The sequence below is a fragment of the Sphaeramia orbicularis genome, unplaced genomic scaffold (genome assembly GCF_902148855.1).
Source record: "Sphaeramia orbicularis unplaced genomic scaffold, fSphaOr1.1, whole genome shotgun sequence".
NCBI lineage: Eukaryota > Metazoa > Chordata > Actinopteri > Kurtiformes > Apogonidae > Sphaeramia > Sphaeramia orbicularis.
This window is the reverse complement of record NW_021941603.1, coordinates 22,563-38,755: the sequence shown is the minus strand read 5'-3', so window position 1 is coordinate 38,755 and position 16,193 is coordinate 22,563. Positions and strand designations below refer to the sequence as shown.

General features: G+C 40.9%; 1 protein-coding gene across 2 annotated transcripts; it reads right to left on the bottom strand.

The window, feature by feature from the left end:
• Positions 1 to 264: 264 nt before the first annotated feature.
• Positions 265 to 16,159, bottom strand: LOC115416423 (interleukin-17 receptor D). 2 transcript variants are annotated; one of them, XM_030130190.1, is made up of 12 exons: positions 15,911 to 16,157; positions 14,103 to 14,187; positions 12,675 to 12,833; positions 11,008 to 11,126; positions 6,668 to 6,791; positions 6,444 to 6,482; positions 6,207 to 6,352; positions 3,934 to 4,005; positions 3,608 to 3,674; positions 2,204 to 2,347; positions 1,798 to 1,970; positions 265 to 1,665 (listed from the first exon to the last, which is right to left on the bottom strand). In XM_030130190.1, the coding sequence occupies exons 1-12, from the start codon at positions 16,031 to 16,033 to the stop codon at positions 1,129 to 1,131; spliced, it is 1,788 nt and encodes a 595-aa protein (XP_029986050.1). In that variant the 5' UTR covers positions 16,034 to 16,157; the 3' UTR covers positions 265 to 1,128. The 2 variants fall into 2 exon arrangements, with proteins under 2 accessions (XP_029986050.1, XP_029986051.1); XM_030130191.1 differs by lacking the exon at positions 2,204 to 2,347 and having other exon boundaries at positions 15,911 to 16,159.
• Between the last annotated feature and the right edge of the window lie 34 nt (positions 16,160 to 16,193).

The following is a 16,193-nucleotide window of genomic DNA, read 5'->3' as shown; positions in this document are numbered from 1 at the left end:
TATGTTTCCCTTTGTTCTGACCAGCTGTTTTTCATCAGTTAGTTTTTTTTTATCCTAACCCTAACCCTCTTAACCCTTTTAACCCTAACCCTAGCCCTGTTAAAACCCTGTTAAAGGTCCTGGAGCTTCCCCGTCCATGTCCATCTCAGATGTAGTTGAGTAGAAGTATCAGATTACATCCAACACAAATGGAAGAACATTCATCAATGAATAAATGAGAAGTGCATATTTATGAAATCTTGTTTTATTGATGATTTCAGACACAAAAGCCATTTTACATAGTTTTTTTTTTTTAAATGTAAAGACACGTCACACATTTATCTATATGTAAAAGTTAACGTAAACATTCAAATAGGACCAAGTAATCAGTTCCCATCAGATGTACATATATATATATAAGTAAATAAGTCCTGTAAACAGAAAGAATAACTTCACTATGAGCACATTTAATGGTGAATACTAGAATGAGATGAATACTGAGTTTATTCACAACAGCTCTGACACAATACGATGAGAAAAGAAACAGTTCATGTGTGTGAATACATTTAGATCATTAAACTGATTTAATAATTATTACATTCAAAACGGAGATTTATATACAAATCCTTCTGTAAACACAAAACAGGTTCGCATACGACAAAGTGCACACCAGCCTTAAACTAACCCTCACCAGCTGACGTCACAGCCCAGGGGTAGGGTTAGGATTAGGGTTAGGGTTAGAGTCCATCTGTGCCTGAGCAGCATTAGGACCATTTGAAACATTCACAACAGACCCTCTGCTAACATGGGCTGGATGCTGTTTGGTGGTTTTGGTAGTCTTGGTGGTTTTGGTATAAGTGGTCTTGGTTTTGGTGGTCTTGGTTTTGGTGGTTTTGGTGGTCTTGGTGCTCACTGGTCTCCGTCCACTAGGTGGTGCTGCTCTGCCCTCAGATCTGGCCCTACTTTGGTCTTGGTGGTTTTGGTCTTAATGGTCTTGGTTTTGGTGGTCTCTGTCTTGGTGGTCTTGATCTTGGTGCTCACTAGTCTAGGTGCTGGTGCTGCTCTGCCCTCAGATCCAGCGCTGCTTTGGTACTGGTGGTCTCTGTCTTGGTGGTTTTGGTGGTCTTTGTGGTCTTGATGGTTTTGGTCTTAGTGGTTTTGGTGGCCTTGGTGCTGGTCATGCTCTGCCCTCATCTCCAGCCCTGCTTCGTAGATGGCCCTCCTCAGAGCAGCCCCTGCTGGTACCTGAGTCAGGCCCTCCTCTGACAGGTGCTGGACCTTCAGGACCCCCCCAGGCCGGTGTAGGGCCACTCCATGCAGGTGTGAGAAGAGCAGGGGCAGGTCTTCGGTCAGTCTGTAGCTGGACACCAGCCTCAGCTCCAGGGGGACGTGGTGGTCTTCAGAGTCCTGAAAGGTGGCGCTCATGTACTTGGACAGGTCCCGGCCCAGGGTCCTGGCGCGGCACACCTCCGCTCCAATGATGTGGACGGCGGCGGCGCAGCCAGAACTCAGAACCGGTCTGGACTCGTCATCGTCGTCGACGCTGTTGTCTGGATGTTCCAGTCGTCGGCTGAAACCGCGGGAACAGATGACCAACACAAAGTCACAGTCCCGGATCTGACGGCAGTACCAGGAGGCAGAGCCTTCCTCTGCCACGCGCAGAGTGTCCCACAGGTCCAGACTCACCTGAGAAAGACCAGCAGAAAGACCACCAGAAAGACCATCAGACAGACCAGACAGACCATCAGACCACACTAACACACCTGTGACCTGAAGTGGATCTGATATTTGATGTGGATCAGCTGATGTCAGTGTTACCTGTGTTGCCATGTGTTGTTGGATGAAGGCTCCTAACCGCAGGACTGCGTTGATGTGGGCGGGGCCATCATAGTGGCTGTAGACCATCAGAAGGCGGGGCGGGGCCAGCTTGTGTCTGGGTAGTGATGTCACTTCCTGGTGGGCGTGGTTCTCCTGATGCTGTTTGATGACATCTGAGTGGAACACAAACACATGTATTAGGGCTAGGGTTAACGCTAACGCTAACCCATAAAAAGTAAGGGTAAAGGTTAGGGCTAACGCTAACGCTAGCCCATAAAAAGTCAGGGCTAAGGTTAGGGCTAACACTAATGCTAGCCCATAAAAAGACAGGGTTAAGGTTAGGGCTAACGCTAACCCACAGAATGAATTCATGAAACACCTGGAGGAGTGTTTTTGGTTTTGGTACCTGGTACGATGCTCAGGTTCTTCATCTGGACCTTGGCCCCCCTCCTGCTGAGAACCATCAGAAGGACTACAAATATGGCCGCCAGAGCAAGGCCCAGTGGAAGTATCACAGCCAAGGGAGACACTGAAGGTTGGGAATGAGGTTCTGTGGAGAACCAGGGGAAGAACCAGATAGAGAACCAGGTGGGGAACCAGGTGGAGAACCAGGAGAAGAACCAGGTGGGGAATGAGGTGGAAAACCAGGAGAAGAACCAGGTGGGGAACAAGGTGAAGAACCAGGTGGAGAACCAGGTGGGGAACCAGGTGGAGAACCAGGACAATAAAGGAGTTATGAGTTGCTGAAGCTCCAGTCTATTCTACACATGGTTCAGGAAACATGTCTGACTGAATCCAGCTCCATCTATGACTTTAGACTGTAGAGCTAAAGGAGGAGGTTCTACCTGTGACTGTGTAGAACTAAAGGAAGAGGTTCTACCTGTGTGACTGTGTAGAACTAAAGGAGGAGGTTCTACCTTTGACTGTGTAGAACTAAAGGAGGTTCTACCTGTGTGACTGTGTAGAACTAAAGGAGGAGGTTCTACCTGTGACTGTGTAGAACTAAAGGAGGAGGTTCTACCTGTGTGACTGTGTAGAACTAAAGGAGGTTCTATCTGTGTGACTGTGTAGAACTAAAGGAGGAGGTTCTACCTGTGTGACTGTGTAGAACTAAAGCAGGTTCTACTTGTGTGACTGTGTAGAACTAAAGGAGGAGGTTCTACCTGTGTGACTGTGTAGAACTAAAGGAGGAGGTTCTACTTGTGACTGTGTAGAACTAAAGGAGGAGGTTCTACCTGTGTGACTGTGTAAAACTAAAGGAGGAGGTTCTACCTGTGTGACTGTTTAGAACTAAAGGAGGAGGTTCTACCTGTGTGACTGTGTAGAACTCAAGGAAGAGGTTCTACCTGTGACTGTGTAGAACTAAAGGAGGAGGTTCTACCTGTGACTGTGCAGAACTAAAGGAGGAGGTTCTACCTGTGACTGTGTAAAACTAAAGGAGGAGGTTCTACCTGTGTGACTGTTTAGAACTAAAGAAGGTTCTACGTGTGTGACTGTGTAGAACTCAAGGAAGAGGTTCTACCTGTGACTGTGTAGAACTAAAGGAGGAGGTTCTACCTGCGACTGTGTAGAACTAGAAGGAGGAGGTTCTACCTGTGTGACTGTGTAGAACTAAAGGAGGAGGTTCTACCTTTGTGACTGTGTAGAACTAAAGGAGATTCTACCTGTGACTGTATAGAACTAAAGGAGGAGGTTCTACCTGTGTGACTGTGTAGAACTAAAGGAGGAGGTTCTACCTGTGTGACTGTGTAGAACTAAAGGAGGAGGTTCTACCTGTGTGACTGTATAGAACTAAAGGAGGAGGTTCTACCTTTGTGAGTGTGTGTGAGGTGAACTTTAAAGGTTTTTCTCACTGCGTCCACTTCATTAGCAGCGATCTGTGACAGAAGGACACACAACAGTGTTAGTGTTCCATTTTGATCAGATCAGATGAGGGAGCATCACAAAGACCCTAACCCTAACCCAACTACACCTGTGTGGTAACGAGACAGGAAACTAACCCTACCCTGACATGTTTAAGTATCATTGATGAGCAGTTGGGTGTAAGTCTGTTAGGGTTAGGGTCAGGGTTAGTTTCCTGTCTCGTTACCACATAGGTGTAGTTGGGTTAGGGTTAGAGTTAGGGTTTCCTCTTACCACACAGGTGTAGTTGGTTCCTTCTTGCAGGTGGTGGATCTGGTAGCTGTGGTGAGTTCTATTCTTGGAATTCTGAGAAAATGTAATGAGACTGAAGTTACCAGGGTCATTTTACCAAACACATGATGTGAAAACACAGATGAATGGGGTTAGGGTTACTCATAGTAGGGCATCTCAAAAATCACTTTTCTCTTCAGATCATGGTGCTATTTAAACCAGTTAATCTCCAACATGATAATAGCCCCCCCCCCCCCCCCCAAAAAAAAAAAATTTCAGCAAAATCCGTCAACGTTTGACCCCCCTTCCCCCCACCACCGCAAAGTGTGAAGGGCCCATCAAAAAACGTCAAAAACACTCATTTTAACCCACAAAATCACATATGATGAGGTCTGAAGTGTCCACAAATGGCTTTTTCTGGTATTTTCCAGCGTCCCTGTAATATCAGCTTCATAGGTTATTGTATCAGGTGATATAGAAGTGAAAATAAGGTGATTTTAAGATCAAATAACTCAATTATAGGCTAAAAACTGGAAATAGAAGTTCAGAACAGTAAATCTAGTTGAACACAATGTCTGTTTTCTAAACCCCCTTTTCAGCAAAATACAGGTTGGAGTTCCAGGCAAATATAGATGAACATTGAAATAATAAGGATAAATACAAGATTTAAGGAAGACTTTAATGATGACATGGTTCTGATCATCTGGACATACTTTTATACATGTGCAGTTCACAGTTTATTCACATATGACTGACTAGAGTTTCTGTTCCATTTCATTCTGGACAAACTCTGGTAGTCTGATTCTGTAGAACCATGTTCCCTCTGTGGGTTCTATCCATGGATGCACTCTCACATTCACAGCTATGGGCGATTTAGATTTACCCATTAACCTATCAGAGCGTGTGTTTGGATGGTGGGAGGAGCCAGAGTACCAGAGAGAATCCACACAGACACAAGGAGAACATGTAAACTCCACACAGAAAGATCCCATCCTGATGGAATAAAGGTCCCACCCCCATGGACTAAAGGTCCCACCCCCACGGACTGGTGTTGGAATTGAACCCGGGACCTTCTGTCTGTGAGGCACCAAGTCTATCCACTGCACCACCTTAGACAACAGCCCTCATTTCTCTGTACTGTGGCTCTTCCTCCCACTGCTCTGGAGGTGTTTCCAGCCATGCCCCATCCATGCCTAGAAGGTCAAATATCAGCCAGGACTGGGGTCCCACAAGATCCTCCAGGTCAGGCTGCTGTCCATACAGGAACTTCTGTGTGGGAAAGGTGGGCTTTCCTCTAGTGAATCCTGCAGGTGTGGTTCTTTCCTCTAGTGAATCCTGCAGGTGTGGTTCTTTCCTCTGGTGAATCCTACAGGTTTGGTTCTTTCCTCTGGTGAATCCTACAGGTTTGGTTCTTTCCTCTGGTGAATCCTACAGGTTTGGTTCTTTCCTCTAGTGAATCCTGCAGGTTTGGTTCTTTCCTCTAGTGAATCCTGCAGGTTTGGTTCTTTCCTCTGGTGAATCCTACAGGTTTGGTTCTTTCCTCTAGTGAATCCTACAGGTTTGGTTCGTTCCTCTACTGAATCCTGCAGGTTTGGTTCTGTCCTCTGGTGAATGTTGCAGGTTTGGTTCTTTCCTCTAGTGAATCTTGCAGGTTTGGTTCTTTCCTCTGGTGAATCCTACAGGTTTGGTTCTTTCCTCTAGTGAATCCTACAGTTTTGGTTCTTTCCTCTAGTGAATCCTGCAGGTTTGGTTCTTTCCTCTAGTGAATCCTACAGGTTTGGTCTTGGTCTGCAGTTGTGTCTCCATGTCTGCTTTGGTTTCTATTGGTACTTCTTCATCAAACAGACTTAGTACCACAGTAGACTCAGTCAGGTACAACATGTGACGCAGTATGAATGTCTGTACTTTAGGCACGTCAGTATCTATTTAGTATCCATTAAGCATGGGAATGCATTGAAAAGCAGCATTTTTTGGCGTTTTTTGATGGGCCCTTCATACTTTGCGTTGGAGGGGGTCAAACTTGACAGATTTTGCTGAAATTTTTTTGGGGGGGGGCTATTATCATGTTGGAGATTAACTGGTTTAAATAACACTGTGATCTGAAGAGAAAAGTGATTTTTGAGACGCCCTAACTCAGGTGTGATGTCTGTGTGCGTCTAGGGTTAGGGTTAGGGTTACTCACAGGTGTGATGTATGTGTACGTCTAGGATTAGGGTTAGGGTTACTCACAGGTGTGATGTCTGTGTACGTCTAGGGTTAGGGTTAGGGTTACTCACAGGTGTGATGTCTGTGTACGTCTTCAGGCCATTGGCGTAACATGACGAGAAATAGCTTGTGATGCCCAGGTCTGGAGGAGCCAGGTTAAAGGTCACAGTGACTGTGGTTCCATTCTGCTGGACCTGGATGTGTTTGGGGTACCAGTCTGGAACAGACCACAAGAAAGGTTCAAACCCTAACCCTAACCTCTGACTGTCACATGGTTTCAGTCACAGGTGTCACATGGTCTCTCTCACCTTTCTTGCATCGTTCCAGTCCATTCTTCTCAGCACAAGCTGAAAAAACAACAGTGAGTCGATAACAACACATTCATCTGACAATAATAATATTCTAAGTTCTATGAAAGAAACCACAGGTTTATATATTAGGGCAGGATGAGATGTTTAACTGTGTTCCATGGATTGAGGCCAACAGAAGCAGGAGCTCCTGTGGGTTAGGGTTAGGTTTAGGGTTCTCTTACAGCGGGTGGAGAACATGGTGCTGTGGTAGAACCTCTCCCACTCCTCTGGTACCGGCAGAGCCATGACAGTCACAGCGTACTGGGTTCCCAAGGGGAGACCGGAGAACGGGTCCGACTTGTACACCTGTGAAGGAGGCACAAATATTACAGGGTTAGGGTTAGCACAAACACTACAGGCTGTTATGGTTTTGACATAAAACACATGCTTATTTTCTTGTCTGTGACAAACTCTGGTAATCCAGTTAAAAGAGGAGCTCCAAACTCTGCACAGTGTTCATGTTATTCTGACTGTGAACATTCAACCTACGTCCACTTCATCCACCTCAGCAGCGTCGGTTTAGACGCAGGCGTGTGTTGGTTTGACTCTTGAATGTTCTTTTCACACATGTGGGATTTAAAGTCATTGTGGAAAAAGTGTTGACACACTGGGGTGTTTGTGTTTGCAGCATCAGAACGACACAGGATCCAACATTCTGGGAGTAATTAAAACACACTTAAATCAAACAGGATTATACTGACAACATTAAAACTAGGTTTATATTGACAATATTAAAACTAGGATTATACTGACAATATAATATATACGATATATATCAGGGGTGTCAAACTCAGATCCTCCAGGCCCGGTATCCTGCTTGTTTTAGATGTATCCCTCTTCCAACACACCTGATTCAAATGATAAGCCTATCATCAAGCTCTGCAGAAGACTGATAACGACTGTCAGGTGTGCTGAAAGAGGGAAACATCTAAAACATGCAGGATACCGGCCCTCGAGGATCTGAGTTTGACACCCCTGATATATATAGGATATTAAAGAGGGCACTGTGTCCTGATAGAGGGGCAAGGGGAGGGGTACCCTGACCCCCTTGTACCTTTAGTGGTATCCTGAACCCCTTGTACCTTTGGGGTTAGTGGTACCCTGACCCCCTTGTACCTTTAGTGGTACCCTGAACCCCTTGTACCTTTGGGATTCCCATGGTTCCTTTTATAAATGGGGTCCAACCCGTGGCTCCTTGCTTTCATGGGTTTTTTAGTCTCTTTTTTTTTTTTTTTTTTTTTACTCTTTCGTCTTCTGTTTCGTTTCCTTTGACTTTGCCAAAAAAAAAAAAAAAAACGTGGAAATAAACAGTGATGATGTGTTAATATTTTGGTGGTTTTCAGGGCTGTAAGTCATTCTTCTGACATCCAACTGTAAAATTATATTGGCTGTACTGACTGAAAAACTGTTCCAACAGTTTGGCGTCTATTATGGGATGTTTGCCGTCTCCAGATTCATATTTTGTGTTTTTGTGGCCAAAAGTGGCTTTTTAGACGATAAAAGCTGCCAAGTTCTGCTGTTGAACTGTTCAATGTTCAGTCCAAACCACAAAAACAGATGAAATGAACTCAGTTACTGAAAAACAAATGAGGTCCAGGGAGAAAAATGGAAGAAGAACAGGCTGTAAATGTCTGATGTAAGAATCCAAGACCATAAGGCTCCTGAAGTGGACTCAGACTGACAGGAGAACTGAACTAATGACATGGAACACCTTCAGCACATTAAACATGTTTATATGTTTCTTAAACATGTTTATATGTTTTCAGATCCTTTAAACATGTTTATATGTTTCTTAAACATGGTTATATGTTTACAAATCCATTAAACATATTTATGTTTATTAAACATGTTTATAAGTTTATTAAACATGTTTCTATGTGTATTAAACATGTTTATATGTTTTCAGATCCATTAAACATGTTTATATGTTTTCAGATCAACTGAACATTTTTATATGTTTATTAAACATGTTTATGTTTTCAGATCCATTAAACATGTTTATATGTTTTCAGATCCACTGAACATGTTTATATGTTTATTAAACATGTTTATGTTTTCAGATCCATTAAACATGTTTATATGTTTTCAGATCCATTAAACATGTTGATATGTTTATTAAACATGTTTATGTGTTGTCAGATCCATTAAGCATGTTTAGATGTTTATTAAACACATTTATATGTTTATTAAACATGTTTATATGTTTATTAAACATCTTTATATGTTTTCAGATCCACTGAACATGCTTATATGTTTATTAAACATGTTTATATGTTTACGGATCCATTAAACATGTTTATATGTTTATTAAAATTGTTTATGTTTTCAGACCCATTAAACATCTTTATATGTTTATTAAACATGTTTATGTTTTCAGACCCACTAACATGTTTATATGTTTTCAGATCCAGTAAACATGTTCACAAAACATGTTTATTAAACATGTTTCTATGTTTATTAAACATGTTTATATGTTTTCAGATCCAATGAACATGTTTATAAAACATATTTAGAAGTTTATTAAACATATTTATATGTTTATTAAACATATCTGTGTTTATTAAACATATTTATATTTTTATTAAACTTGTTTATATATTTTCAGATCCACTGAACATGTTTATTAAACATGTTTATGTTTTCAGATCCATTAAACATGTTTATATGTTTTCAGATCCACTGAACATGTTTATATGTTTATCAAACATGTTTATATGTTTTCAGAGCCATTAAACATGTTTATATGTTTTCAGATCCACTGAACATGTTCATAAAACATGTTTATAAAAACATATTTATATGTTTATTAAACATATTTATATGTTTATTAAACACATTTATTTGTTTATTAAACTTGTTTCTATGTTTATTAAACATGTTTATATGTTTAATAAACATGTTTATATGTTTTCAGATCCACTGAACATTTTTATAAAACATATTTATACGTTTATTAAACATATTTATATGTTTATAAAACATATTTATAATTTTATTAAATATATTTATATGTTTCTAAAACATATTTATGTGTTTATTAAACATATTTATATGTTTATTAAACTTGTTTCTATGTTTATTAAACATGTTTATATGTTTAATAAACATGTTTATTATATGTTTTCAGATCCACTGAACATTTTTATAAAACATATTTATATGTTTATTAAACATATTTATATGTTTATAAAACATATTTATGTGTTTATTAAACATATCCATATGTTTATTAAACTTGTTTCTATGTTTATTAAACATGTTTATATGTTTAATAAACATGTTTATATGCTTTCAGATCCACTGAACATTTTTATAAAACATATTTATAAGTTTATTAAACATATTTATATGTTTATAAAACATATTTATGTGTTTATTAAACATATCCATATGTTTATTAAACTTGTTTCTATGTTTATTAAACATGTTTATATGTTTTCAGATCCACTGAACATTTTTATAAAACATATTTATAAGTTTATTAAACATATTTATATGCTTATAAAACATATTTATAAGTTTATAAAACATATTTATATGTTTATTAAACATATTTGTAAGTTTATAAGACATATTTATATGTTTATTAAACATATTTATGTGTTTATTAAACATATTTATATGTTTATTAAACATGTTTATATATTTTCAGATCCACTCTGTTTAGAGTGTTTCCATCTGGGGTCCAGGCTTTAGACCAGGGCTATCAAACATGCGGCCCACCAAAGGGTCCAGTTCGGCCCCTGGGATGTTTTTGCCAAGTGCAAAAATTCCACAGTCTTGAATTGAATTAAGCAAAAAAAAAAAAAAAAATTAGCTTGAACTGAGGAAAAAATCTTGAATTAAGCAAAAAAAATCTTCAATTATGCAAAAACATCTTGAATTAAGCCAAAAAAAAAAAACCCAACAACTTCAATTAAGTAAAAAAAAAAATATCTTGAATTAAGCCAAAAAAAAAATCTTGAATTTATTACGTTATTAAATTTTTGTCTTTGTTTTAGTGCAAAAAATAACATTAAATTATGAAAATATTTACATTTCCAAACTATCCTGTAACACTAAAATGTGAATAACCTGAACAAATATGACCAACCTGAAATGTCTAAAGAAAATTAAGCACAATTTTAACAATTTTTCTTCCTGTTCCTCAGTGTTTAGTGTCTTTGTAGATCTGATCCATAATGCACATGGACAAATCATAAGTGGAGGAATAATATTCTTAAAATTGCACTAAATTTTCTTATGTTCTTTAATTTAAATTTCAGTTTTTTCAGGTTTCTTCAGGGTTTTTTTTTTTTGGATAGTTTATAAAAGTAAGTATTTTCATAATTTAATGTTTTTTTTGTTTTTTTTTTTACACTAAAACAAAGACACAAATTTGGAGTTGTCATTATTTATAGGTTATTATGTTGTTATTTTTCTGGTCCGGCCCACTTCAGATCAAATTTAGCTGAATATGGCCCCTGAACTAAAATGAGTTTGACACCCCTGCTTTAGACTCTGAACACACATACACACGTACCTTTAGAGCATGTGATGCTGGAAGTGAAAGGTTCTTGTGGAAAAGGAAGAGCTGACAGGCCACGATGGAACCGCCCAGAACCTGAAGAGAAACCTGGAAACCCCGCAGGAAGGAGATACCTGCAACAGGAAGAGGAGCAAGAGTTAAAAAAAGAAGAGGACCAAGAATGAAAAAAAGAAGAGGACCAAGAATGAAAAAAAGAAGAGGACAAGAATGAAAATAAGAAGAGGACCAAGAATGAAAAAAAGAAGAGGACCAAGAATGAAAAAAGAAGAGGACAACGAATGAAAAAAAGAACAGGACCAAGAATGAAAAAGGAAGAGGACCAAGAATGAAAAAAGAAGAGGACAAAGCATGAAAAAAGAAGAGGACAAAGAATGAAAAAAAGAACAGGACCAAGAATGAAAAAAGAACAGGACCAAGAATGAAAAAAAGAAGAGGACCAAGAATGAAAAAAGAAGAGGACCAAGAATGAAAAAAAGAAGAGGACCAAGAATGAAAAAAGAAGAGGACAAAGCATGAAAAAAGAGGACCAAGAATGAAAAAAAAGAAAAGGACCAGGAATTTAAAAAAAAAAAAAGGGAAGAGGACCAGGAATTTAAAAAAAAAAAGAAAAAAAAGGAAGAGCTGACAGGCCACAGTGGAATCGCCCAAAGCCTGAAGGGACACCTGGACCTGGGGTCCAAACAGTCCACAGTATGAGGGACCAGGACAGAACCCTCCTGAAGGCTGGACCTGTTCTCATGCTGAGTTCTAGAAAAACATACATGACACACGTGTGTTGGACAGACCATTTATACAAGTGTGTTGGACCGTTTACATATGTGTGTTGGACGAACCGTTTACACACGTGTGTTGGACCGTTTACACACGTGTGTTGGACGGACCGTTTGCACACGTGTTGGATGGATCGTTTACATATGTGTGTTGGACAGACCATTTACATATGTGTGTTGGATGGACTGTTGACACACGTGTGTTGGACCGTTTACATACATGTGTTGGATGGACCATTTACACACGTGTTGGACCGTTTACACATGTGTGTTGGACCGTTTACACACGTGTTGGACGGACCGTTTACACACGTGTGTTGGACTGTTTACACGCGTTTGTTGGACGGATCTTTTACATACGTGTGTGACGGACCATTTACACATGCGTGTTGGATGGACTGTTTACACACGTGTGTTGGACTGTGTGTTGGACCGTTTACATATGGAGCATTTACACACGTGTTGGACCATTTACATACATGTGTTGGACGGACCATTTACACGTGTGTTGGACTGTTTACACACGTGTTGGACAGACTGTTTACACACATGTGTTGGACGGACAGTTTACACACGTGTGTTGGATAGACCATTGACATACATGTGTTGGACGGACCATTTACACATGTGTGTTGGACGGACCGTTTACACACGTGTTGGACCGTGTGTTGGACGGTTTACACACGTGTGTTGGACGGGCCATTTACACACGTGTGTTGGACCGTTTACATATGTGTCCACTGTGCAGACAGATCTGAACCTGGTTCTGATCTCAAACAAACATCCTTTAGGTTCAGCTCTGAGCACAAACATTCAAACTAACTGTGTTTAATGCTGCCTACTGTAAACAAATGTTTGGTTACCGTAGTAACTGGATGTATGTTTGGTTACCGTAGTAACTGGGTCTCCAGGACACAACAATGGTGTCGGACATGGGGTCCAGATAGTCCACAAACTCCACGGTGACGTCGTCTGGAGCCTGGACGAAGTGTTGACAGATCTGAGGGTCTGAGGGAGCCAGGAGCTCCAGACAGGGCCAGGGAACACAACCTGTAAACAAACAAACACAAACTGTAAACAAACAAGTACAAACATAGGAACTTCAATGAGTATTTTGTATAGGCTACATAGTCTATCTATAGTCTAACTATAGTCTATAGTTTAACTATAATCTATTGGCTATCTAAAATCTATAGTCTATCTGTAGTCTATAGTCTATCTATAGTCTATGGTCGATCTATAGTCTATAGTATAACTATAGTCTATAGTCTAAAATCTTTAGTCTAACTATAGTCTATAGTCTATCTATAGTCTGTCGTCTGCAGGGTATAGTCAACAGTCTATCAATAGACTATAGTTTATCTATAGTCTACAGTTTATCTATAGTTTATAGTCTGTAGTCTATATCTGGGCTGGTCTGTGTATATGTTCATATATATATGTGTGGTGCCTGTGCAGTGGAATGTGTCTGAAAGTGTTCAGGGTTGTAAACAGAACAGAACAGATTCCAGATCTGCTGCATTCTTTAGAACAGGACTAGACCTGTTTGGACTGAAGAGAAAGAGCTGTGGTGAGTTCACTGAACCACGACCATGACAGTACTGTTTACTGCAATGCATTCATTGAACCATGGCCATGACAGTACTGTTTCTTGTGATGCATTCACTGAACCACGGCCATGACAGTCCTGTTTACTGTGATGAGTTCACTGAACCATGTCCATGACAGTACTGTTTACTGTGACGCATTCACTGCAGTATGTCCATGACAGTACTGTTTACTGTGATGCATTCACTGCAGTACGCCCATGACAGTACTGTTTACTGTGATGCATTCACTGCAGCACGTCCATGACAGTACTGTTTACTGTGACGCATTCACTGCAGCACGTCCATAACAGTACTGTTTACTGTGATGCATTCAATGCAGCACGTCCATAACAGTACTGTTTACTGTGATGCATTCCTTGCAGTACTTCCATGACAGTACTGTTTACTGTGGTGCTGTTTACTGTGATGCATTCACTGCAGTACTTCCATGACAGTACTGTTTACTGTGGTGCTGTTTACTGTGATGCATTCACTGCAGTACGTCCATGACAGTACTGTTTACTGTGGTGCATTCATTGCAGTACTTCCATGACAGTACTGTTTACTGTGATGAGTTCATTGAAGTACGTCCATGACAGTACTGTTTCTTCTTCAGACCCGTTAGTGCAGTGCCTGCAGTACCCAGCTTCTAGTGGTCAAGTTGGGTTCAGGGTTCAGGGTTGGGGTTCAGGGTTCAGGTTCAGGGTTGGGGTTCAGGGTTCAGACTTACTTCCAAATGTGTGTATGGGGTTGAATCCCAGAGCGTTCTTCACTTCAGCCTGTGTGATTCTGCAGTAAACACAGGAAGGGTCCCCCTGTAGGAAAAACAGAAGAACACTGACACAACTGAGCATGTGCAAGGAACAACAGAAGAACACTGACACAACTGAGCATGTGCAAGGAACAACAGAAGCACACTGACACAACTGAGCATGTGCAAGGAACAACAGAAGCACGCTGACACAACTGAGCATGTGCAAGGAACAACAGAAGCACACTGACACAACTGAGCATGTGCAAGGAACAACAGAAGAACACTGACACAACTGAGCATGTGCAAGGAACAACAGAAGAACACTGACACAACTGAGCATGTGCAAGGAACAACAGAAGAACACTGACACAACTGAGCATGTGCAAGGAACAACAGAAGCACACCGACACAACTGAGCATATGCAAGGAACAAAAGAACATTGACACAACTGAGCATGTGCACAACACAAGAACCACACTGAGACAACTGAACGTGTGCATACACTGTCAAAAAGGCCCAAAACAGGCTGAATACAGGTCCAAAACAGGCCAAAAAAAGCCCTAAACAGGTCCAAAACATGTCCTAAACAGGCCCAAAACAAGTCCAAAAAAGGCCTAAATAAAAGCCCAAAACAGGTCCAAAACAGGCCCAAAACAGGCCGAATACAGGTCCAAAACAGGCCAAAAAAAGCCCAAAACATGTCCTAAACAGGCCCAAAACAAGTCCAAAAAAGGCCCAAATAAAAGCCCAAAACAGGTCCAAAACAGGCCCAAAAAAAGCCCAAAACATGGCTGAAACAGGCCCAAAAAAGATCCAAAACTGGCCCAAAACAGGTCCGAAAAAGGCCCAAAAAAGCCCAAAACAGGTTCAAAACAGGCCCAAAAAAGGCCCAAAACATGTCTGAAACAGGCCCAAAAAAACCACAAAAGAGGTCCAAAACAGGTCCAAAACATGGCCGAAACAGGCCCAAAACATGTCTGGAACAGGCCCAAAACAGGTCAAAAACTGGCCCAAAACCGGTCCAAAAACATCCCAAAATAGGTCCAAAACCGGCCCAAAACAGGTCCATAACTGGACCAAAACTGACCCAAAAAAGGCCCAAAACCGGTCCAAAACAGGTCCAAAACCAGCCCAAAATAGGTCCAAAACAGGTCCACTGATACTCAGTATTTGGGTTTGCAGGGTTAGGGTACGGGTCCTGTATGTGTCCAGTATTATAGACAGTTCAAACACAAACTGGTCCAGTTGATCATTCAGTCTGATCAGTAACAGAGCAACTGTTATTGATCAGTTCACAGTGCTGACTGTCAAACTGTCTGTTATTGATCAGTTCACAGTACTGACTGTCAAACTGTTTGTTATTGATCAGTTCACAGTACTGACTGTCAAACTGTCTGTTATTGATCAGTTCACAGTACTGACTGTCAAACTGTCTGTTATTGATCAGTTCACAGTACTGACTGTCAAACTGTTTGTTATTGATCAGTTCACAGTACTGTCAAACGTCCCAGTTTCAGTTCCATCATCTGAAGCGTACGTTCTACAGACACAATGAGCTTCAAAAGAATCAGTCTGATCCATCTGAGGATCTGTCATTACAATATAACTATTATGAAAAACAGTCTCATTATATTATAATTATACTTATAATGAGCCTGTTTTCAGGAGGCTTTGTCTTCACCGTACAGAACACCAGGACAGGCCATGTGACCTGAGCCACACTGGACCCGACCCCCCCCACACATAAAGGCAGTCCCAGTAGAAGGGCCTCAGGTCCACTTACCTGTCGGATACAGTCCAGACCACAGTCCTGAGGGGTGACGGTCCCGTCCTCCTGGGCCCACAGGGGCATCCACGCCAGCAGCACCAGCAGCAACCGGGTCAGAACCACAACCCCTGTCCACATGATGCTAGAGGGCACACGCCATAGGCCTACCCAGAGCAGCCCACCCCAAACAGAACCCCCTGAACAGAACCACTCCAAACAGAACCCCCTGAACAGGACCCCCTGAAAAGAACCCCCCAAACAGAACCCCCTGAACACAACCACTCCAAACAGAACCCCC

Excerpts from the sequence above, each read along its gene's own strand:
- LOC115416423 (XM_030130190.1), bottom strand. The coding sequence starts at position 16,033 with ATGTGGACAGGGGTTGTGGTTCTGACCCGGTTGCTGCTGGTGCTGCTG. Across the intron at positions 6,353-6,443 it reads ACTGGAACGATGCAAGAAAG|ACTGGTACCCCAAACACATC; the intron begins GTGAGAGAGACC and ends GGTCTGTTCCAG. Across the intron at positions 2,348-3,607 it reads CCTCACACACACTCACAAAG|AACCTCATTCCCAACCTTCA; the intron begins GTAGAACCTCCT and ends GGTTCTCCACAG.